The sequence below is a fragment of the Clarias gariepinus genome, chromosome 9 (genome assembly GCF_024256425.1).
Source record: "Clarias gariepinus isolate MV-2021 ecotype Netherlands chromosome 9, CGAR_prim_01v2, whole genome shotgun sequence".
Classification (NCBI taxonomy): Eukaryota; Metazoa; Chordata; class Actinopteri; order Siluriformes; family Clariidae; genus Clarias; species Clarias gariepinus.
In genome coordinates, this window is record NC_071108.1 from 22,524,557 (window position 1) to 22,550,160 (window position 25,604).

Here is a 25,604-nt window from a genome sequence, read left to right on the forward strand (position 1 = left end):
TATTATGCTTTTAAGAGACTCTGTGAGATCAACCAGCACTTCATCTATTTCTCTGGGCCCTTTTGAATTCCCAGTAGGAAAACTATGCTTTTTGTCACATTCTTTATCACGTAACTATAAGATTAGATCGCTTTTTCAAAAGGAACTTGTAACAACTCCATATGTGATGTCTGATTGGAAGAATTTTGTTGATCATATTGATTGGAAAAAAGTATGGTCTCTGTCTTCAAAATATATAATAACTAACAAGGTTAAAGAAATCTCATTTAAACTATTACACAGATTTTACCCAGCTAAAGAGTTTTTAAAAAGGTTTAAATCAGATATAGATACAAGTTGCTCTTTTTGTGGTGACACCAATGAAACTGATACACATATTTTCTGGGATTGTCCTCACACACAAATTTTTTGGATTGAATTCTCCAATGTTATCAATCACAATGTGCTCCAGGGTTTCTCTTTGCTGTTTACAGATGTTCTGTTTGGCTTCTTTGATATACAAAAAGATAAAACTAATGAATATTTTATTATTAACTTACTATTAAAAAATTTCATAAATTTCATATTCATCGCTGTAAATTCTCTGTGCAAAATCCTTTGTTTATTGTTTTTAAAAAAGAGGTTCAACAGTATATCCAAACCATTTCATCATCGAAGAATCTTAAAGCACTTAAAACAGTAAATATATTTCTTCTTTTTTATTTGTTTTAGAGCTTCTACTCCGTTTTATTTTATTATTATTATTATTATTATATTTTTTTTATTTATTTAATCTTTGCTCTGTATATCAATGGTGCTTTGTATATATTATCACCTCTTTGTATGTAAAATTATTTTATTGTACTTTGATCTTGGCATTAAAAAAAAAAAATATATATATATATATATATATATATATGACGAATCCTCCAAAAAAAAAAAATAATAATAATAATAATACTCGTAGCGCCATTTTGAACGGCCCCGGAACACAGCCATGTTGATACCGCATCAGTGACGTCTTAATGTTGCGACGAGTTGTAGGCAATCGTTTTGTTTTCACGCTTTGACCGCCGTGTAATTTATATTATCGTGATAACAGTACGCTAATATATTTGTTACTTGCGCATTCACTAAGAGCAGCAATGAGCAAACGGAAAGCGCCGCAAGAAAGCTTAAATGAGGGAATTACTGACTTTCTCATTGGTAAGTTGTAGGTTGCCTTGGCAATCCAAACAAAGAATACAGATAGCTAAGTATTTAGCTCAATATGTTTTATGAATGTTTGTAGCCAGATGTGTGCACTGTTTAGCTAACATTTGCCACGGAGTCTGTGTATTGTATTGACACCACTGACTAAATGTGTCGAATACATTTAGCTTTAATCCACCCTAAACAATAAATGTGAAAGGTTTTAATATGGCTACCCCAAGATTTTGATCGTGCAACGTTGATGAGTATTTTAGAAACTGCTGATCATGTCGTATTTTCACGCATAAAAAAGTCGTCACGGTTTACACACAATGATGCGGAAATCCAAACAAAATATCATGCGGCAGTCCCTTGGACGGAAACGCCATATAAACCGTGTCTCAATTCCGGGGCCGCGATCTTTGTAGGTTTGTGGCCTTCGTTGACTGCACAGGCCGACAAAATCGAACCGAAAAGAAACATTTTTCGTCCAGTCCTTCAAAATGTCACAGAGAAGTATGAAAAATCTGTAAGATAAAGAGTGCAAAATAGCATAAAGTAAGGATTTTAAGAGTAACTGACCTTTTTACAACTACTACGAAGGGACAGAGATTTTGATCTTACTGACCAGAATGGAAAAAAAAATGATTACAAATGTTTATAATTATAAATTTATAAACATTTATAAACAAGATAAATAAACTCCAGATATTTAGTTATTTATTGCAAAATTGAAAATTTCAGAATAGGTGAGTAACAATGGAAGAGTTACAAAAAGTGCAGGAGGCCTTAATGGTTTTATCTTAAAAAATATTGGCTAGAGGGATAAATATGTGAAGGAATATCAGCTTAAAGGATATTGCTTTTGCTTTGTTATTGATCATATATTTGTAATGGAATGACCAAACCTTTTGCCCAAAAATATTACGAACAAAGTTCCAATAAGAGACAACATAAGATACAAATTTACATCCTGTTTGAAAATTTTCCAGATTGCTCAACTATTCTTTCTTGGTGAACTGACGAAGCATATTTAAGCTGCAGATGGATCAGTTACAGTGCAACCAAAAAGTATTCACAGGCCTTCGATTTTTTTCAAATTTTGCCATGTTACAGCCTAATTTTAAAATGCTTTAACTTCATTATTTTTCTCAAAATACAACAAACAGTACCTTATTATGATGACATGAAAGTTTGCTTAAACTCTTTGCAAATTTATTCAAAATAAAGAAATAAAAAAAATCAAATGTACATAAGTTTTCACAGCCATTGCCATGACACTCAAAATTGAGCTCAAGTCCATCCTCTTTCTACTGATCATCCTTGATGTTTCTACAACTCCCCAGTGGTAAATTCAGTTTATTAGACAAGATTTGGAAAGACATGCACCTGTCTACAAAACGTCCCACAGTTTAAAGTCCAAGGAATTGTCTGTAGACTTCTTAGACAGGATTTTGAGGCTCAAATCTGGGAAATGCTACTGAAAAATTTCTGCAGCATTGAAGGTCCAGATTAGCAGAGTGGCCTTCATCATCCATAAATGGAGGAGGTTTGGAACCATCAGGATTCTTTTTAGAATAGGCCGCCTGGGAAGTAAGCAACTCGGGGGGGGGGGGGGGGGGGGGGGGCTTAGTCAGGAAAGTGGTCACTCTGAGAGCTACAGTGTCTCTTGTATTATGTATTGTATTCAGTGTCTTTTTAAGTATTATGCTACAAGATTGTTTTTTTTTAACTTCTGGAAGGTTCTCCTCTTGCCACAGAGAAACACTGGAGCTCCCTCAGACCATCGGGTTCTTGGTCATCTCCCTGACTAAGGCCCTTCTCTCCTGTTTGCTTACTTTGGCCAAGCCTGCTCTAGGAAGAGTCCTGGTGGTTCCTAACTCCAATTAGGCCCCTACGGTAGAGTGGCCAGACGGAAGCCACTCCTTAATAAAAGGCACATGGCAGCCGGCCTGGAGCCAGCCTAAAGGACTCTCGGACCATGAGAAACAAAATTCTCAGGTCTGATGAGACTCTCTGGCCACTCTACCATATTGGCCTGATTGGTGGATTGTTGCAGAGATAGTTGTCCTTCTGGAAGGTTCTCCTCTCTCCACAGAGGACCTCTGGAGCTCTGACAGTGACCATCGGTTTCTTGGTCATCTTCCTGACTAAGGCCCTTCTCCACCGATCACTCAGTTTAGATGGCCAGCTGTAGGAAGAGTCCTGTGGTTTTAAACTTCTTCCACTGACGGATGATGGAGGCCACTGTGCTCATTGGGACCTTCAAAACAGCAGAATTTTTTTTGTAACCTTCCCAAGATTTGTGCCTGACAATCCTGTCGCGGAGGTCTACAGACAATTCCTTTAACTTCATGCTTGGTTTGTTCTCTGACGTAAACGGTCAATTGTAAGACCTTATATAGACAGGTGTGTGCCTTTCCAAATTCAATTCAATTCAATTTTATTTGTATAGCGCTTTTAACGATTTACATCATCACAAATCAAATCACAAATCATGTCCAATCAACTGAATTTACCACAGATGGGCTCCAATTAAGCTGCAGAAACATCTCAAGGATAATCAGGGGAAACGGAATGCGCCTGAGCTCAATTTTGAGCTTCATGGCAAAGGCTGTGAGTACTTATGTACATGTGCTTTCTCAATTTTTTTTATTTTTAATAAATTAGCAAAAATCTCAAACTTTTTTCATGTTGTCCTTATGGGGTGTTGTGTGTAGAATTCTGAGGAAAAAAAATCAATTTAATCCATTTTGGAATAAGGCTGTAACCTAACAAAATGTGGAAAAAGTGATGCGCTGTGAATACTTTCCAGATGCACTGTATATTTAGAAAATGCAAGATTTTAAGAGGGTTGGAAGAGGGCACGAATTTTATTGAGATATAAATTTCTTTATGAACTGTCAGTGATGTCTTAAACATCAGTGATGTCAGTGATGTCTTTATTTTTTTTGGTCAAAATGTAAGGAAGGTCGTGAGAAATTTTCTTTCTAAAACTTTATATAAAGGTTATAAGAGTATTGTTTGAAACATGGGCTAAGTTTAAACTGTCAGGTAAATGTGACCCAATTCCGATTTTTTGCTCATATGTGACACATATCGGATATGTTCTATGTCCGTGTAAACAGGGAAAAAAGGAATGCATTCCGATATTTCGAGATTGATTTCAGGCCTCCTTCATATGTGGAAATAAATCAGATATAAATCAGATATGCGCTAATGTGATTGTCGTGTAAACAGACAGATCGGATTTCCTGAGGCGGATTCCCCCCCTTTTTAATGCTTATTAGGGCTAAATAAAATAAAAAAATAAGTATTTGGTGAATGAAGCATATGCGCAGGCTGCAATTATGCCGTTTTTTCCAAATTTTTACAAATCAGAATTGGGCATCGAGACCTGCAGTGTAAACGTAGCCATGGTGTGCCTCTGAATCACATTTAGAAAGTAGTTTATCCCCCCCAAACTGATTCTTAAAGGTAGTTGTAACAGCTGAGTGATAAAAGCTGTCCCTTTTTTTTTTTCTTTTTTTTTTAATTTAAATTGTTGATACTAGAATGGTATTCTTGATTCTGGAAGAAATTGTTTAGCACAGTGTGTACCAAACTTTCTCATAGGCACCTACTTTTTTAAAAATTACAAACAGTTGTAATTCAGTTCACAATAGGCATTATTTATGGATCATGAGAAGTTTATCTGTGCATAAATGACTGTTACTGATCTTTTTTGCCATTTACACACCACTTGGTAAACCAGGCGTTTTTGAGATACATATACTGCCTGGTCGAAAAAAAAGTGTCTCACAGTCCAATATTTCATTGGGCTGCCTTTTGCTTTGATGAAAGTTGTCTAGGAAGAACCTTTCAGCTAAAGACTGTAAAGAACTTGTATGCCCTACTCTAAATTAGGAATGTTTTCAGTCCATTGAGCGTGATTTCTAGGAGGGATACTGAGATGCTCAGTTAATATGGGCCCTGGTCAAGTTTCCATTTATTACCAATGGTTTGTCTTCATAAAGCTGTCTCTTAACTTTGCCAACGAGGTGCCTACCTCCTTAAGAGTGTTGTTCACATGTTATGAAAGTGCTGCTCTTTACCATAGACAGGATTTTGCAGTCACTCAATTTAGAATCTTTGTCTTTGAAATAAGCCTTTAAAAATAGGGACATTGTCAACAGTGTAATAAATGAGTTTAGCATCATATGAAATTTACCTCGTTGAGCCCTAACTAGGAATGAGCTCTTTCCTGTTCATAAAAGTGTGTGCTCTGACATAGTAAGTGATATTGCCTTGGCTCCACCTTTCGTATAACCCACCACAAAGCAGCTATGTTCTCTGTCATATCGGAACAAGTCCACAGTGAGACGAAGACCATACTCTTTGAGGAAGGGATGCTTCTAGTTTGTTTTCGATTTGGCAACTCTGATCTTTTTTTAAATAAAAAGGAGTGTGATGCCTCTCAGTCTTAAGTGCTTGTCTTGTGTGTGTTTTTTTTTTTTTTTAAAGTGTTCATTATCAGCTATTTTCAATTTTAGAGTTAGTCCCCGGTCAAACATCAATGTTAGTTTTTCATATTTTGTCAGTCTTATCCTATTTTTGTTTAAAATACTTCTTAATTATAATATAATGACAAGAATTAAGCCAGCTACATCAGATGCTGTAGCTTTGAGGATGCTGGTGGAGAAGTACAGAGAAGGTAATAAAGAGTAGCATTGTGTAGATTTAGAGAAAGCATATGACAGGGTGCTGAGAGAGGAGTTTTAGTGTTGTATGAGGACGTCTGGAGTGGCAGAGAAGTATGTTAGAGTGGTGCAGGACATGTATGAGAGCTGTAAGACAGTGGTGAGATGTGCTGTAGGTGTGACAGAAGAGTTCAAGCTGGAGGTGGGTCTGCATCAAGGATCGGCTCCAAGCCCCTTTTTGTTTGCTCTGGTGATGGACAGGATGACAGATGAGGTAAGACAGGAGTCTCCATGGACAATGATGTTTGCAGATTGTGCTTTGTAATAAGAGCAGAAAACAGGTGGAGAAAATTTTGGAGAGGTGGAGGTATGCTCTGGAAAGCAGAGGAGTGAAGGTTAGCCGCAGCAAGACAGAATACATGTGTGTGAATAAGAGGGACCCAAGAGGATTGGTGAGGCTACAGGAAGCAGAGGTAAAGAAGGTGCAGGATGTTAAGTACTTAGGGTCAACAGTCCAGAGCATCGGAGAGTGTTCAAAGGAGGTAAGGAGGGGGGTACAAGCAGGTTGGAATGGGTGGAGAAAAGTGTCAGGTGTGTTGTGTGAGAAAAGAATATCAGCGAGAATGAAAGGAAAGGTGTACAGGACAGTGGTGAGACCAGCAATGCTCTACGGCTTAGAGACAGTGGCGCTGAAGAAAAGACAGGAGGCAGAGTTGGAGGTAGCAGAGCTGAAGATGTTGAGGTTCTCTTTGGGAGGTGAAGGAGCATAGACTACACAACAAGCCCCACTAAATGCACCAAACTTTAATAAGAGCAAAAGAAAACTTTTAAGGCGGAGAAAAAACAAACAAACAAAAAAAAAACCATGAATGCAAGACAGGCAGCAGTAGTTTTAGTATGCACCACCATCTGCTCTGAGTAAGGAGAAAAAAAGGGAGGATGATCCTGCCTCGTCTATGTTCACTGGCTATTGATTGTACACATTTCCCAGTCGGGTTGGTCATTACGTGACAGCATTCAGGATGTTTAATATACTCAGACTAATGTCTGAAGGGGTCTCTTCTTAGTCTCTTCTCACACACTTGCTGATTTAAATCTGTACTTGCACTTAAACTTACGTATTTCTGTGGCAACTTGCCACGGCATGTTACCGCAACTTGTGCAGACTGGTGCAAACTAGGGTGGACTCTGCACAATTTGTAATTCTATACCAAGTCCTGTCATAAGTTGTGTGGTGGATCTCCAGCTAAAAAAGAGAGACTTGGACAGGTCGTGCTTGCAATATCAAAATAATAAATTTGCACAATAGGTCTCCTTTTGTCTGTGTGTCTGTGTGTGTGTGTGTGTGTGTGATAAGATGACCAATGGGTTTCTTTAATGTTGCTCCTACTGGCCCTACATTTCTGACCTGCTACTTTGTTGTTCTCTCTTTTATTTATTTTTTTGTTTGTTTTTAGAATTGGCCAATTATGAAAAAAATGTAAACAGGGCGATCCATAAGTACAACGCATACAGGTAAATTAACAATATTATTATTAAGGTATTATTATTAAGGAACATGTTAATAATTCAGAAATGTTTGTGCAGTGTTTTGCCTAAAATATTTGTATGTGTTTTTCTGATAAGAGCCTACTTGAATAGTGATACTATAAATAAGCTGCAATTGTGACCCAAACTGTGTTCATGCATTCTTTTTAGAAAAGCTGCATCTGTGATTGCTAAGTACCCACATAAAATCAAAAGTGGCACTGAAGCCAAGAAACTGGTAATTAAGCAATGTTTCCTTAATTATCACTTAATATTGTTTGTTATTTGTTAAAATAAAGTTATTTTAACAAATATTTTTCATTTCAAGTTATTTTACCACTTGGTGAATAATATACATATGATGTTAAGTAATAAAATCTTTTCTGCCTTTAGGATGGAGTTGGTGCAAAGATTGCTGAGAAAATTGATGAGTATTTAACCACGGGAAAACTTCGCAAACTGGAAAAGGTCTTAAGCTTACATTAATTTGTTTGCTAGAGAATTTTATCCAAATAGGACTAAACTGTTTAACAAAGCCCGGTCTTTTACCAATACTATGCTGAAAAAAATTCAGCAGAACAGTACAGGCGAAAAAATCTGCAAGTTTTTTCTAATTGATGCCCTGTTTTATCACCTGTAGATTCGCAATGATGACACCAGCTCCTCTATCAACTTTTTAACTAGAGTCACTGGAATAGGGTTGGTTCATTTTGGTTTTAGATAACAACTGTTTGTATGTAACCTATTAATACTGAAATACTAATTATTTTTCATTCATCTTCTTTTTAGCCCAGCTGCTGCTCGAAAGTTCTATGATGAAGGTGTCAAGACCCTAGATGGTTTGGCTTCCATATTTTTTCCAATTAATTTTGTTTAATTGTTAACTTCCATGGACATAACCGTGTATTTTCACTGGCCTTTTCAGATCTGAAGAAGATTGAACACAAGCTGAACCATCATCAGCAGATTGGCCTTAAGTAAGTGTGTAATATATTAGATTAAGACAATAATATAAATTTGTGATAATTTGTGTACATTTTTTCATATTTTTATACCTTAGTGAGTATATACCGATTAGCCACAACAATAACACTACTGCCAGGTGAATTAAATTACATTGATTATCAATAATATACCAGTAAACTGTTGAAAGGATCATGGGCACCCATGGCTCATCTATGGCTGTGGGGACCAAAGGCCTGATCCAGACCATCTGGTCTGATCCCACAGTAAACCTCATGTAGCACAAATGCTGGACAAGTCAATGCTAGCCATGATACAAATTTGGAAGCCTGATCAACAACCTTTAACCATTTGCATGTTAAGCCTTTTACTTTTCTAAAATCTCAATTCGACAAGCAGCTGTAGAATGCACTGGACAAACCAGTTCAATTCATGGAGACCCCATCCCGCAACCCACGGAATCCAAAGGATCCTTCATTAATGTGCCAGTGTCAAGCACCACATTACATTTGTAGATGTCTTGTGGAATCATGCCCTGAGGTGCCAGAGTTGCCCTGGCAGCACAAGTTAAACCCACACAATATAGGCTACATTTTTTGGTTTTAATGTTATGGCTGATCGGTGTACATATGTTAGGTGAGTGAACAATTATCATTAGTGGTATTGTATTTATTTATTTATTTATTTTTAATAAAGATATTTTGAAGAATTTGAGAAGAGAATTCCTCGCTCAGAGATGGAGAAAATGGAGGTAAAGTATGTCAATAAAAGTCACATCAGTTCAGCCTTTTTTAAAAGTCTAAATAAATAATTGCATGAAGCTATAACTTTTACAGAACATTAGGAGGTTGCTTCATGTCTGAAGGACATCACCCCATTAAGACCTGACTTACCCTAGTAATTTTAAGGGGCCCCTTTAACCCTACAACATGTCAAAACACACATGCATGCACACTCATTCATGTTTAATAAAAACACAAAGACACACAGAAGTTTACACAGAAGTTAACTTTAGATTTCTGAATAAAAAAAAAGATGTCCAATTACAATTGGTTGAATAGTAATAATAATTTTGTTTGTTTATTATCAAAGCCAGTGTGTTTTCAGCATTACTTTTGTAGGAATTTATTGTTTGGACAACCCTGGGTTATATTAGTGAAAAACAAAATATTACATATTCCAAGACTGAAAAGGGCTTTATTGTATCTGGGTTTTTTTTTCCAGACTTTAATATTGCAAGAGTTGGAGCAGCTTGATCCGGAGTACATTGGCACAATCTGTGGCAGCTACAGACGAGGTACAATACTTTATATACAATATGAACAACACAGTGAACAATATCTTTGCTTTACACTTTGTATGAGAATAAAAACATTGAATGCTACTTTCTGTGGCATCTTCAGGAGCAGACTCGAGCGGTGATATTGATATACTTCTAACTCACCCAGACTTTACCTCCCAGTCTCAAAAACAAGTAAGTTTACAATGTTGCATGTGTAATTATTCTTTTTTGAAAACGAGATTTTGTGATGGTTTGACCTATAAAATATTGATAGTCAGATATAAACAATATTTGGACCTAAGTCACACAAATATAACACTTCATTGGTTCGTTTGAAGCTGTGTCCCACAAATTCATGAATGTGCGTTGCATGGGACCATAAAATGAACATATACACATAACATATAACACAATAAAGTATAGACTAGCGCGAGGTAGACACTTCAGTAATCAACAAGGTTTCAAGGTTGAGCGCATGCACAATAGTTACATAGTAGGAGGTATGATACAGGGCAGTGTTTCCGACACAGAGTATACATGGGTGGGCTGCCCAAGTATATTGATGGCCACCCAAGTATGATTGCGCACCCTTTTTAAAAATTTGTCCATCTGTAATCTGTGATTGATCAACTAGTAGTGGACAGTCCCCCTTGCGCTAACAGAATAAACAGGCACAGGAGCCGTAGCGTGAGCAGGTAAATGTAGTAGCACGTGGTGGTAATTGCAGTGAATGCTAGCTGCTAAAAAAAAAAGAATGAGCAGGCCATAGTGACGTGTTTCTCTGCAGAGCATGTGCAACCAGTTTTGCACTCGCACAGGAGGTTTATCCCCTGAAATTAAAGCAGTGCGGATGTTTGCGGCACAACAACTGAGTGTCAGGGGTAGCTCAGTGTGTGTGTATGTGTGTTTGTGTGTGTGTATATATATATATATATATATATATATATATATATATATATATATATATATATATATATATGAAAGGATATGAATCATTTTGAAATCAAAATGATTCATATCCCTGGCAAATTTTGACTTGGTTACTTTTATTCGACCAGAGCTTATGTATATTTTTTTATTAGAAATGACGGGTGTCTCATAAAAGATAGTAACACAATGTACAAGAGGCATCATTGTGGAAAAAAATGATTACTTGTCTTTTATTTACATTTGACAGTGGTGATGGTTGTCTTCTTACTTCTCTCAGACTTTTGGTCTTTAGTTTCATGGTCAAAACAAAAATTTAATTGTTTGGCCACAATGATGTATCCTTCATTTGGCGTAAAAAAAAAGTAGAACCCTTCAACTCTAAGAACATTATTGCCACTGTCAAACAGGGAACCTAGGGTTTTGGAGGTGTTTTTTCAGACGGTCGACCAGAAAACCTAATCACAGTAAATGGCACCATGAAAAAGTAGCAATACATCAAAATTCTCAACATCAGGCAGAGAAACTTGGCCTTGGGCACCAGTGGACATTTCAGCACGACAATGACCCAAAACACACAGCAAAAGACAGGTCGCGACATGCAAAAAGCTGGTCAGCAATTATAGGAAGCATTTGATATAATGGGCAATAAAGGCTTTTATATTGATTATTAAGAAGGGTATGAATAATTGTGGATATCCTACTTTTTGTTTACTTACTCACTCATCTTCTATACCGTTTTATCCTGTATTCAGCCTATTAAAGCCTATCCTAGGAGGCTTAGGGCATGAGGCATGGTACACCCTGGACAGGGTGCCAATTAGGGCTGCACGATTTGGGAAAAATGTCGCATTGCTATTATTAGGGTCAAAATTGCAATTTACGATTGCGATACGATAAACAAGTGGTATGACTCAACTTGCTTGTTATCAAGGAAAATGCACCCACATTACTAATAATGCTGAAATTTGAGTTTCTCAACTGAGATATAGTATACAGTGCAATCTAGCAACTAGAAATGAACAATGTTTTCTAATTAAAACAAAATTAAATAACAGTAATATCTTTACATTACTGAATTATATTTCATTAAATTTACAAAAAGTAAATCAAAAGTACAGATAAATAAAACAAATATCCATTTTTTTAATACATATTTTTTACATTTTGTCCCAAAACAGGGACATTTAAGGAAGATGTAACATTTTTGTATTCTTATTAAATCACTCACTATTTTTAATCTAATGATAAAGAAAAGATTAAAGGAAAGAAAAGTGTTATTTAAACATATTAATTTTAGAGTCATGCTAATAATCATGAAAATAATTTAAATGAGACATTTCTAGTGTTCTTTGTGACACACTGATTTCTACACTGTATGTCTATTTAATCTTAAATAAATCTGTTAATAGCTGTCCTATCTAACGTACAGTTTGGTAGCTTTAAATATAAAAAGATTAAATTAATTTAACTTACCGATGGTCAAATAAAGTCTATGCCCGAACCACTGGAACCTAGTCCAGAGATTAAGTGCCAACGCTTTGGCGATGTGCGTGCCGTTGTCTGTTGTGACAGCGACCAAACCATTTTTACAGAGGTTCCATGCAGCCAGTGCCTCGCTACGTCACTTGCTGAGACTTACAAACACATCTGTAATAATGTGTTGTTTTGTTCTGCTCACACTAGGTTGTGCTTTGTTTTGTTGGTCTCTTTACTACTCTTGGCTTTTACCGCCATGCATTCATCATACTTTTCTCTGTGTTGCTTCAGGTGCTGATATAAATGTGTCGTGTTGCCATGTGATGTAGCGACTTTAGTTTTGCCAATTTTGCACAGTACCTCTTTCTGCTCAGTGTCCGACATCCTGAAACCAAAATATCGCCAAATAACAGAGGTTGCATTTTTTTTGGGCACAATTTTGGGTTGTTTCATAAACAGTTTGACTCACCTTATTCACTGTCAATTCAGGCAAATCAAGGCTCTAATATGTTATGAAATTTATAATGAATGTTGCTTTTATCCTGATGAAAGGGAACTCGTTTTGTGAATGAAAAGAGGACACTTCAATATCACATTAAGGAATTAACATGAGTGACAAAATAAGTAATTTAACATTTTATTCAACAATTTCTTTTTTGAAAACAGATTAGTAAATATATTTTGTCACAAAATTTGAAAAAAAAACAACTGGTAAATTGTAATAAGCTAAACTTAACTTGTAATGACAATAAGTGTTGTTAACAATAATTATTTTACAATAAATAAAATAATTTTTCAAAAGATTCTCTTTTTTTTGATACTTTGTTTAGCCAAAGTAAAACAAGTGTTGGTCATCAGCTAACAAAAAAGATTAAATTAAACTTTTTAACAACTCTATAAAAAAATTAAATTTCTTTCTCAGAGCTGTGGCATAAAGTAAATATAAATATTCAAATACACCAATTTGGTGCTTCTGTATGCATTACCTTTCTCAAGCCAACTTACTGATATCCGACTTAAACTTCTTATTATTATGCTGAGACTAAAATTATCAACTCTAACTCCTCCTAGAGCTTTAACTCTACAAACTACAAACTCAGCCCAGATCTTCAGACTGATCTGACCGGGTGTGCTATATCTTTTCTAACTGATCGGACTTACGGTTTTCCTAAAAATGACGTTTAAAACTGGGAAAAATCCCATAGACTTGACGGAATGTTCAAATGAGCCAGCACTTTTCAAATTCCAACTGTCAAAATCCCCAGAAACCTTTGAGACTCATTCAAACTTCCCTTCTATATACTGTATTTCTAATCTATTCAAACTCATTCAAACTCATCGATCTTAGAAACATGCTAGCAACTTTGCTAATCATGCTAAAAACATGCTAGCGCCTTTGCTAATCATGCTAGAAACATGTTAGCAACTTTGCTAATCCTGTTAGAAACGTGCTAGCAACTTGCTAATCAATCCAGAAACATGCTTGCGACTTGCTAATCATGCTAGAAACATGCTAACGACTTTGCTTATCCTGTTAGAAACATGATAGCAACTTTGCTAATCATGCTAGAAACATGCTAGCGACTTGCTAATCATGCTAGAAACATACTAGCGACTTTGCTAATCATGCCAGAATCATGCTAGCCACTTGCTAATCATGCTAGAAACATGCTAGCACCATGCTAGCAACGTCCTAATCATGCTAGCAACATGCTAGTAACTTATTACAAATTCTAGCACCATGCTAGTAACTTGCTAGTCATGCTAGAAACATGCTAGCGACTTGCTAATCATGCTAGAAACATGCTAGGAACATGCTAATCATGCTAGCGACTTTGCTAATCATGCTAGAAACATACTAGTGACTTTGCTAATCATGCTAGAAACATGCTAATCATGCTAGAAACATGCTAATGACTTTGCTAGTCAAGCTAGAGTCATGCTAATCATGCTAGAAACATGCTAGCGACTTGCTAATTGTGCTAGAAACATGCTAGCGACTTTGCTAGTCATGTTAAAAACATGTTATCCACTTGCTAGCCACTTTGTTAATCATGCCAGAATCATGCTAGCCACTTGCTAATCATGCTAGAAACATGCTAGCAACATGCTAGCAACTTCCTAATCATGCTAGCAACATGCTAGTAACTTATTACAAATTCTAGCACCATGCTAGTAACTTGCTAATCATGCTAGCAATATGGTAGTAACTTGCTAATCATGTCTGAAACATGCTAGTAAATTGGAAGTCATGTTAACAACATGCTAGTAACTTGCTAATCATGCTAGAAAAATTCTGGTAACTTGCTAATCATACTAGCAACATGTTAGTGACATTTATCAATGTGTGTAATGTGCGCTGCAAGTGCAAAACATTTTGGATTATTATCCAAGTTGTAGGCTAGTCAATATGGGTGGTATCTGACATTAAGGATCCGCAACTGTAACCACAAACTCCATAGTGAATGAATCTATCTATCTATCAATCTATATATCTGTAACTGTCTGACACTATCTATCTGTCTTTTAAACCCTTTAAACTTAAACTGTTTTAACTTTTTTAACTTCTTAAACTATTTTAAACTTTTCACACTTTTAAACTTCTATCTCCGGCTTTCTCAAGCCAACTTAAAGTTTGTCTAAACAAACTTTTTTATCTAGTTGAAGCTTAAAGGTTTTTAGGTAAGAACACCAGTCTATTTACCATTGCAGGCTTGAGACTTGAATGCTGACATGTGATTATGTTGCCGCTTGCACTGAAAAACATCTCTGATGGGGAACTTGATGTTTGACTTAAATGGTCAAACAAATTCGTAGTGTTTCCGCAAGTTGTGGAAACAACTGCCAGGCACTCCCGACAAAGCACATGTTTTTGGTCAGCATCATCCCTTTTGTATCCAGAATGCTTCCATATGACAGACCGATGTTGCGTTTCTTTTTGCGACCAAATCTTCCATTTCGGCGCTTTCCTCCCGTCCCGCGCTTATTTCGCCATGTGCAGAGACTTCATGCATGATGAACAACGTGTGCTTTGTAGTTTTTAAAGAACCCTTTAATATGAGTTAATTACTTTATATTAGACAAATATAGATCTGTGAATAGAAAGTTTAGAAATATATAAAGTACATTTTTAAATCAGACACACATATACAGGCATATATATATATATATATATATATATATATATATATATATATATATATATATTATGGTAAAGGTTTGACACAGAATATCAACCCAAAATCCAGAAAAAGCACATGATACAAATGTTATAAATTAAGTTGCATTTCATTGAGGGGAAATGAGTATTTGATTCCCTACCAACCAACAATAATGTGCTCTTGTGGTACACATATTAATTTAAGAAGGTGCTCCTAACAACAGTGTGGTATGTGTATAAGAGCCACCTGTCCACAAAATCTCTATCTTTCATTTAAACCTCACCACCATCGGCAAGGCTAAAGAGCTGTCAAAGCAAGTCAGGAACAAGGTTTTAGACCTGCACAAGGATGGAATGGGCTACAAGCCCATCTGCTAGAAGCTTTGTAAGAAGAAGACAACTGTTGGAGCGATTTATTTACAAATGGAAGAAATACAAAGTAACCATTAATGGCCCTATATGCAAGATTTCACCTCATGGAGTTAGAATAATCATGAGAAAAATGAGGGACCAGCCCAGGACTACACGGGACAAGCTTGTGAATGATCTCAAGGCAGTTGGGAGCACAGTCACCAAACAAACCATTACGCCACACAACACAATACGCCTGCATGGATTGAAATCCTTCAGTGCAGCAAGGCTTCCCCTCCTCGAGAAGACACATATACAGACCCGTCTGAGGTTCGCCAATGAACAGAGAAAGATTGGGATAAACTGCTGTGGTGAGATGACTAGACGTCATCAACTAGACTAGGTGTGATCACAACCCCCTCCGAACGACCGTGCCATCAATCACTGACCACCTCAGAAGTGCCCTCCAATGTATGCTGATGTTTTGCAAGTATTTTTTTCACCATTCGAAGGCTTACAATTCATTTAACCTAAGTAAATGAATATAGTCAAATTTACCTTGTGTTTTCAACTATAAGATTATCATAAACCAAATCTAAGCTGAACGTTACATTTTTAAGTTCTTGTCCTGTTGGCAAGAATTCACTATAGTAAAAGCCTATTGTAAATTTGACTATTCATCTACTTAAAGCTGCTCATTTACTATAAAAAATAAATAAATATATATATAAACATATGATCAGTTCTATAGCCCATCTGCTTTCATTTGCTTTCATTTTGTTTTAGTATTTATAAGACAACCTTTAAGTTTTGTAAATATACAGTTACAGTGTGATAAGTCTTACTTTAGGTTCAACATTTTTGAGAATTAGAACATCCAGCTAAGATAAATGTTATGATGTTGCTTAATAAAATCTGGATTTAGGATATTTATTTTATTTTGTTCTATTTATTTAGGTTTCAAGGGCAATATTACAAGCCCATTGAGCAGTCTACTGTGTTTAATTGACACAGAAATGTGGGGAAAGATTAAGAAACACACTGAAGCGGCATCTGAACGAAACAATGCTGATAAGTTTAAGCTTACGTGATGAACTAAAAGCATTCGTTGGTCTCATTTATTTGAGAGGTATCATGGGCGGTAAAAGTATGAATCTGGATGATTACTGGTCCGCTGACTTGGGAAATCCTATTTTCAAAGAGACAATGTCTCGAATAAAAAAATTTAGAGACACTATCTGCGCTTTGATGACAAGAACACAAGGGCTGCCCGATTTGTGAATGATAAATTTGCCATGATCTGCCATGATGAGATATTTGGGAAATTTGTGAAAAACCACCATTGTTGGCACAATGAATAAAATCAGACGAGAAATGCCCCCTTGTACACAGGCCCAGTCTGAACAATATTCGACCAGGTTGTTGAAGGTTAAAAAGGCCACGCTCACAATTTACCAGACAAAAAGAAAGAAAAAAATTATGCGTTCTGAGCACAATGCATCACGCAGTGTCGAAATGAACTGATAATGGCGAAAAGAAACTGCCTGAAAAAATTTTCCTACTACAACAGCACTAAAGTTGTAAAAGCCTATTGTAAATTTCCCCACAGGCTCTTTTCTGTTCTGGCACCTAGGTGGTGGAATGAACTTTCTCTAGATGTCCGTACATCAAAGACTTTGACTATCTTTAAACGACGACTCAAGACTCATCTGTTTCTCCAGTACTTGGACTAACCTCCCCCCGAAAAAAAAATCTCTTCCACAAAATCTCTATCTTTCATTTAAACCTCACCACCATCGGCAAGGCTAAAGAGCTGTCAAAGCAAGTCAGGAACAAGGTTTTAGACCTGCACAAGGATGGAATGGGCTACAAGCCCATCTGCTAGAAGCTTTGTAAGAAGAAGACAACTGTTGGAGCGATTTATTTACAAATGGAAGAAATACAAAGTAACCATTAATGGCCCTATATGCAAGATTTCACCTCATGGAGTTAGAATAATCATGAGAAAAATGAGGGACCAGCCCAGGACTACACGGGACAAGCTTGTGAATGATCTCAAGGCAGTTGGGAGCACAGTCACCAAACAAACCATTACGCCACACAACACAATACGCCTGCATGGATTGAAATCCTTCAGTGCAGCAAGGCTTCCCCTCCTCGAGAAGACACATATACAGACCCGTCTGAGGTTCGCCAATGAACAGAGAAAGATTGGGATAAACTGCTGTGGTGAGATGACTAGACGTCATCAAAAAAAAAAAAACTCTTCTTAGTTGTATTGGACTAATGGCACTTAGTTATTAACCTAGTTAACCCAGTGTAAGTATATATCCAATTATGTAAACATTAAAGCACTTTTTGTAAGTCGCTCTGGATAAGAGCGTCTGCCAAATGCCTAAATGTAAATGTAGAGTTGGCGTTGATGTTATGGATCAAATGGCGCGGCTGTATTCAGTAAAGGCAGGCAACTGGCGCTGGCCTGTGGCTGTGTTTTACAACCTCCTAGACCTGGCGGCAATTAATGTGCATATTCTATATAAACAGTGCATGAATATGACCATAAGCAGGAGGAGATTTATTCTGGAGTTGGTAAAGGTGCTATGTGCGCACCAGAAAACGGCAAAGGCAGCAGGGGCAATGGCAATGGTATGCAAGCGACCTTTACCTGAAACAACTTCTTCACCTGCGAAAAGGAAGCAGCGTCAAATTGGCAGATGTGCAGGGAACAAAACCTCTTATATCTGCCAGACCTGTAAGCGGCTTGTCTGTGGCAAATGCTCAAAGAATGCACCAAAGCTATGCTTGGAATGTTAATAAAGCGATGCAAGCATCATGGGCAAAATTCACAATGTTGAAGGGAACTTGTGTTCGTAAGCAAATGAAAATCAAGTCGGCAGATGTTTAGGGAACAAAACTTATGGCATCTGCTAGAAATCTAAACTAAATGAATTGTAAGCCTTTGAATGGTGATAAAAAATACTTGCAAAACATCAGCATACATTGGAGGGAACTTCTAAATGCTGTGCTGCTTGTAACTGAAAAAAACGCTGCAACTGCTTCAAATTCTTTCCACTCCGTGACCGCTGAAATCCGACACGACACTACATTAGGCTACGTCTTGACTCATTTGCATACCGACGGTGATTGGATGTTTACCGAGGGCTCAGTGGAGGGTGTGTGTGTGTGTGTGTGTGTGTGTGTGCGCGCACACTTCTTGTACTATTATAAAAATTCTAAATATAAACAAACAACATACAGCTTTTTTTCAAAGGTAAACAGAAAAGTGAAGTTGTTCTGCTCTTCAGTGTCACTATGCAGATGTTACACTAAGTGTGGTTACCGAAATCTTTGGTTTAGTTCTCATTGAGAGGCCACACATCACTTCCACATTTCCCTCACTTTTATTATATATTATATTTTTATTACATAAACAGTGAAACATTTCACAGGTTTATAATACACCGGGGCCAAGTCAACCACGTTCCCGTCGAACGAAATGAGGCATAATCATTGTGTTTGCTTCGGTTATGACATAGCATAGTTTATTATCTGCCGTGCTAGATCTGATTTATTCAAATGTAATATTGTTTTAGCGATAATTTAACGGGAGCGAGTTCAGAACTAAATCGCTGCTCCTGCTCCATCCGAGACGTTCAGAAGTTTTAAATAGAATGAACGAACTAATGAATTTTCTCAAAACTATATAAAATTAAGGAGAGCTCTCCTGTTTGTTATAGTACAAAGCTCCTAGATGGACAAAGGAGGAGAAAAAACGGCAGAAAAAAAGTCATGCCAAAAACTTTGGGTTAAAATGCAAAACATGACTTGTTTTTTTTTTTCTTCTTCTGCCGTTTTTTTTTCTCTTTGTCCCCTTAGAGACTCTGTAGGAGGATTTTTCAGTTGAATATGAAAAAATAAATATCGCTGATTATCAACTCAAGAATGAATGGCCCATTGCCCAAGGGCAAGTTTTATCTTGGAGCTAAACTATTTGCTTTAGGTGAAAGCGCCATCTAGCGATCATTGTGTGTCAGCAACAGCTTCCCATTCAAAACAATAGCGGGCAAATGACCGCTGAACCGCGTTAAAAGTAGGTGACACTGGCGCGGCGCTTCTAGTGTTAAACATTTAGAAAAAATCTGTAAAGAATAGTGGATCAAAATGCATCCCAAGATGTGTGTAAATCTGGTAAACAACTACAAGAAACGTCTTGCCACTGTGCTTTCCAGCGAAGGTTTCTCTACCAAGTACTAAGTCATGTTTTGCTTGGGGATCAAATACTTATTTCCCTCATTGAAATGCAAGTTAATTCATAAGATTTGTATCATGTGCTTTTTCTGGATTTTTGGTTGATATTCTGTCTCAATCCTTTACCATAAACCTATGATTCAAATTATAGACCCTTCATTTCTTTGTAAGTGGGCAAACTTAGAAAATCTGTATGGGATCAAATACTTATCCCCCCCCCCCCCCCCCCCCCCACTGTATATATCAGCCGATTTCATGTTCATGATGGCATCTGCTCTGGGGAATATTTGTCTTGTGTGTGGATGCGTGTGCATGCCGAGGCATTTCACTTCACACTGAGCATTTTATTCAGTGTTTCTTTAAAATAATTACCACACGTTGGACGATTGCAAAATTGGGGACAAAATAACTTGTTGATGAACACAAAAGATGTTGTTTGGTAGAAAATACCATTATAAGCTCCTTACATTACAAATCATGTTATAATGTGATTTGTGCTTAACCATATACAATAATCTTATGACAAAACAATGTACACCAAGTAGTAAATGTAATAAAAATCACCAATAGTATACATATACACTAGGTAATAAGTTAGTAAACAATACTACAATAATAACAAGAGGGAGTGCGGTTGTACTGGAATTAATCATTACAACAGCACAAGCTTGAGTGTGATACTGCTTTTATACAACAGCTCCACAAACACCATTTATCAGCAGATAAAAGCAACTGACTGAGTGTAATTAACAAGGGTGAAAGTAGTTTTAAAAGGAGCAGGTTTAAAGTGAAACTTACAACCCCAGTTAAGACCATTTCAATTCTGGTTGTTACACAAAGCTATGTGGAAAAATACACTTTTTCACCTTCTTATTCTCTATTCTTTTAGCCCAGACTGCTTCATGCAGTGGTGGAACACCTTGAGTCCATTGGCTTTGTCACTGATACCTTATCCAAAGGAGACACGAAGTTCATGGTGAGAGCATTTCACATTCTCTCATTTTTCTGTCTTTCTATCACTGTGTTACAACTGCTTGTCCTACTTTAGGGTGTGTGCCAGTTGCAAAGAGGAGTTGAAGGTGAGAATGAGGAGGATTATGATCATCGCCGTATTGATATCAGGTACATAATAATCTAAGAGGCAATTAAGTATGAGAGTATACTTTACCTAAAAAGACTTAAAATAATTTTCGTGGTGGAATCACAGTCCAATGGTGGAAATTACAATCCACTTTATTGCAGTTACTATATTAGATTGGATTAAAACTCAGAACTCAGAAGTTAACAAGAGTTGGTATTCTAAAGAGGAATATGTAGACATATAAAGAGAAACTACACTCACCTAAAGGATTATTAGCAACACCTGTTTAATTTCTTATAAATGCAATAATTTAATCAACCAATCATATGGAAGTTGCTTCAATGCATTTAGGGGTGTGGTCCTGGTCAAGACAATCCAAACTGAATGTCAGAATGGGAAAGAAAGGTGATTTAAGCAGTTTTGAGCGTGGCGTAGTTGTTGGTGCCAGACGGGACGGTCTGAGTATTTCACAATCTGCTCCATTACTGGGATTTTCACGCACAACCATTTCTAGGGTTTACAAAGAAAAGGGAAAAACATCCAGTATGCGGCAGTCCTGTGGGCGAAAATGCCTTGTTGATGGTAGCGGTCAGAGGAGAATGGGCTGACTAATTCAAGCTGATAGAAGAGCAACTTTGACTGAAATAACCACTCCATACAACCGAGGTATGCAGCAAAGCATTTGTGAAGCCACAACACGCACAACCTTGAGGCGGATGTGCTACAACAGCAGAAGACCCCACCAGGTACCACTCATCTCCACTACAAATAGGAAAAAGAGGCTACAATTTGCACGAGCTCACCAATATCGGACGGTTGAAGACTGGAAAAATGTTGCCTGGTCTGATGAGTCTCGATTTCTGTTGAGACATTCAAATGGTAAAATGGCCCCCACAGTCACCAGATCTCAACCCAATAGAGCATCTTTGAGATGTGGTGGAACGGGAGCTTCATGCCCTGGATGTGCATCCCACAAATATCCATCAACTGCAAGATGCTATCCTATCAAAATGGGCCAACATTTCTAAAGAATGCTTTCAGCACCTTGTTGAATCAATGCCACGTAGAATTAAGGCAGTTCTGAAGGCGAAATGGGGTCAAACACCGTATTAGTATGGTGTTCCTAATAATCCTTTAGGTAAGTGTATATTTACTTTACAGAAAGATTTACAGGCCCTTCACTACCTCCATGTTTTATTATAATTACCTTTTGGGTACATAGTACCAATAATAATTTAAAACTACTTTCACCCCTGTTATTAACACTAACCGTGAGTTGCTTTTATCTGCTGATAAATGGTGTTTGTGGAGCTGTTGTATAAAAGCAGTATCACACCCAAGCTGATTAATCCCAGTACAACAGCACTCCCTCTTGTTGTTGTTGTAGTATTGTTTACTAACTTGTATACTATTGGTGATTTTTGTTACATTTACTACTTGGTGTACATTGTTTTGTCATGAGATTATTGTATATAGTTAAGCACAGCTCACATTATAACATCATTTGTAATATAAGAACCATATAATGGTATTTTTTTACTAAAGTTATTTTGTCCCCAATTTTGCAATCGTCCAACGTGTGGTAGTTCTTTTAAAGAAACACTGTATAAAATGTTCAGTGTGAAGTGAAGTGCCTCGGCATAGCATGCACACGCGTTCACACACAACACAAGTATTCCCCAGAGCAGATGCGATCATGAAACTCATGAACAGCCAAATCTATGTACACATATATGTACACATATATATATATATATATATATATATATATATATATATATATATATACACACACAGTGGTGTTCAAAATAATAGCAGTGTGTTGAAAAAAGTGAGTAAAGCTCCATATCCATATAATAACTTGCATAATAAATGCATTGGACACCCTGCACATTGTATTCTGAATCACAACATGAAGAAAAATGTGCTAAATTTATTATTAGTTTAATATAAGTGAAGAAAAACAAATATTAGTCTGTTCAAAGAAATTGCAGTGTGTTGTTCAATTAGAGAGGTAAATAATTCTGTGAAAAACAGGTGTCAAACAAGTTTCCCTTATTTAAGGATAAATGCAGATAAGGTTGTCCTGTGCATTTCTCTCTGAAAACCAGAGTAAAATAGGTCATCCAGACATTGTTCAGAAGAACAATGTACTTTGATTCAAAAGTTGATTAGAGATGGAAAAACATACAAAGAAGTGCAGAAAATGATAGGCTGCACTGCTAAAATGTTACCAAATAATTTTTAAGCTTAAAAACCAGAAAGATGTGGAAGAAAACGGAAAACAATCATTTAAATGGATTGAATGGAAAGAATAACAAAATTGACTCTAAGAACATCTAAAGTTACCTGTTAGTACTGTTACTATTAGAAGACTGCTATGTGAAGTCAAGCTATCAGCAAGAAGCCCCCGCAAAGTCCCATTGTTGGAAAAAAAAAGACGTGCTGAAAAGGTTACAGTTCGCCAAAAAACACATTGACTGGCCTAAAGAGAAATGCCACAATATTTTGTGGACTGATGAAAGCAATATTTTTCTTTTGGGGTCTAGAGGCCGCAGTCAGTTTGTCAGGCAACCCCCAAACACTGAATTCAAGCCACAGTACACTGTGAAGACAGTGAAGCATGCAGGCACAATCATCATCACATATTTATTACATTTCAGGGATCATGGATCAATTTGAGTACATCAGAATACTTAAAGAGGTCATGTTGCCTTATGCCGAACAGGAAATGCCCTTGAAACAGGTGTTTCAACAAGACAACGACTCCGAACACACCAGTAAGCAAGCAGCATCTTGGTTCCAGACCAACAAGATTAACGTTATGGAGTGGCCAGCCCAATCTCCAGACCCTAATCCAATAAAAAGATTGTGGCATGACAATAAAAATGCTGTTTCTGAGGCAAAACCAAGAAATGCAGAGGAATTGTGGCATGTAGTACGATTGTCACAGATGTAAAGCAGTTCTCAGAAAGCGTGGTTATACAACTAAATATTAGTTCAGAGATGCACAAGAAAGATTAAACTTCAAGCATTTAGGTTTAAATGGTAAATTCATCACTTTAATTTGATGACACTATTTTTTTTAACAAATTAAAATGTGTTTTTCTTCACTTACATTAAACTAATAATACATTTAGCACATTTTTCTTGATGTATTTCAGAACTAATTTTTCTTATGAAACTGCACAAATCTGTGTTTAAAACTTCTATTTTTAATTATGAGTTTCAGTTTTCACTTCAGGTATTGACTGTTTGTTTTATTACTCTTTATTTCTACTTGTTACTCTTTTATAGAAGATTCTTTTAAAAAGCATATTTTTCTTATGCCATATTTTTGTATATGCCCAAAATGTTTGCACAGTACTATAAGTAAAATAGTGATTAGGTTTTACTGAGTTTGCTGGAGAATATGAATTCTTCTGGTCACACTCGTTCCTTTCCTTTTTTTTATGCAAATCCCAGGAGCGAACATTAGGTTTTTTGTCTTTTATCTGAAAACTGGTCTGTCTTGTACTATATACATCTTTCTTTACAGCCATACATATTTTCTCCTGTAATGTTATTTATTTATTAATTTTTAATTTATATTTGGAAATACTGAATGATTTTGTACATAATCATGCAGACATGATGTATAACAAAATTGGTACAGCATATAATATGGTGCGTAAGACTTTTGCACAGTATGGTGTTTGTAATATATATATATATTATTTTTAACTTTTGTTTATTGGGAAATTAAATTTATAAAAAAAATTCTCTCAATTCTCTTTTTTTTTTTTTTTTTTTTTTTGCAAAATTAGCCTTACTAGCCTAACTCATACACACACTTCTGGTTTTACTGTGATTACACTGAAAATTTTTTTTTATTTCAAGGCTTATTCCTAAGGATCAATATTACTGTGGTGTGCTCTATTTCACTGGGAGTGACATATTCAATAAGAATATGAGAACCCACGCTCTTGAGAAAGGATTCACCCTTAATGAGTACACTATTCGTCCGTTGGGAGTGACTGGTAAGAAAATAAAAATAAAGAAATAAATTTCTTGTCTTACATCAGTTTGTTTATTTTTCCATCTATTTTGTTAACCAGGTTCAACTTTTGTTATTCGTTTCTAATATTTTTTTTGTTCTTTGTTTAAATGTGATCAATTGCTTTGCTTCTTGATAAAGTTTTTTAAATCTTTTTGATCAAAGTGTTTAGTCTCCTTTCAAGTCCCACTATACTACCCTTTCCTCAAAAAACTTGACTGAGATTAAAAATAAATGTGTTTACACGGCGTTTGCCATTTGCTGCTCCGACACATTCTGAGGCTTATTCTTATTTCCTCAGCCTTTGAATTTTGAAAGTTACAGATAGTGAATAGACAGTCTGTTATATTGAACTAACATCAAATTCGCATGCTTTGTTGTAGGTGTACCTGGAGAGCCCTTACTGGTGGACAGTGAAAAGGACATTTTTGATTACATCCACATGAAGTACAGAGAGCCAAAAGAGCGCAGTGAATGATAAAAATAAATAAGATTTGTAAATTTGTTAATGCCTCAGTTAAAATGCATGCATTAACATAATCCGCAAGTGTAAACTGGTTGAAATTTTAGTCCCTTTTATTTTTCTCTTTTCTTTTTTATGTTAACGTATTGGTGTGTGCTGTGTATGGAAGTGTAGCACCTCAGATTACATGCTCTGAGCAAGAAGACAATAAAGTGGCAAAATGTATTAACTATTTAAA

The 25,604-nt window shown here is 36.4% G+C and overlaps 1 protein-coding gene across 2 annotated transcripts; it reads left to right on the top strand.

The window, feature by feature from the left end:
- The first annotated feature begins 994 nt into the window (after positions 1 to 994).
- Positions 995 to 25,604, top strand: polb (polymerase (DNA directed), beta). Of its 2 annotated transcripts, none has more exons than XM_053504623.1 (14): positions 995 to 1,185; positions 7,307 to 7,364; positions 7,548 to 7,614; positions 7,770 to 7,844; positions 8,017 to 8,075; positions 8,166 to 8,215; positions 8,302 to 8,353; positions 9,036 to 9,090; positions 9,564 to 9,636; positions 9,743 to 9,813; positions 20,676 to 20,762; positions 20,835 to 20,908; positions 24,747 to 24,886; positions 25,287 to 25,604. In XM_053504623.1, exons 1-14 carry the CDS (start codon positions 1,125 to 1,127, stop codon positions 25,379 to 25,381), a joined length of 1,017 nt encoding a protein of 338 aa, XP_053360598.1. In that variant the 5' UTR covers positions 995 to 1,124; the 3' UTR covers positions 25,382 to 25,604. The 2 variants fall into 2 exon arrangements, with proteins under 2 accessions (XP_053360598.1, XP_053360599.1); XM_053504624.1 differs by lacking the exon at positions 995 to 1,185 and adding an exon at positions 1,561 to 1,686.

Excerpts from the sequence above, each read along its gene's own strand:
- polb (XM_053504623.1), top strand. The coding sequence starts at position 1,125 with ATGAGCAAACGGAAAGCGCCGCAAGAAAGCTTAAATGAGGGAATTACT. Across the intron at positions 7,615-7,769 it reads GCACTGAAGCCAAGAAACTG|GATGGAGTTGGTGCAAAGAT; the intron begins GTAATTAAGCAA and ends TTCTGCCTTTAG. Across the intron at positions 20,909-24,746 it reads CATCGCCGTATTGATATCAG|GCTTATTCCTAAGGATCAAT; the intron begins GTACATAATAAT and ends TTTTATTTCAAG.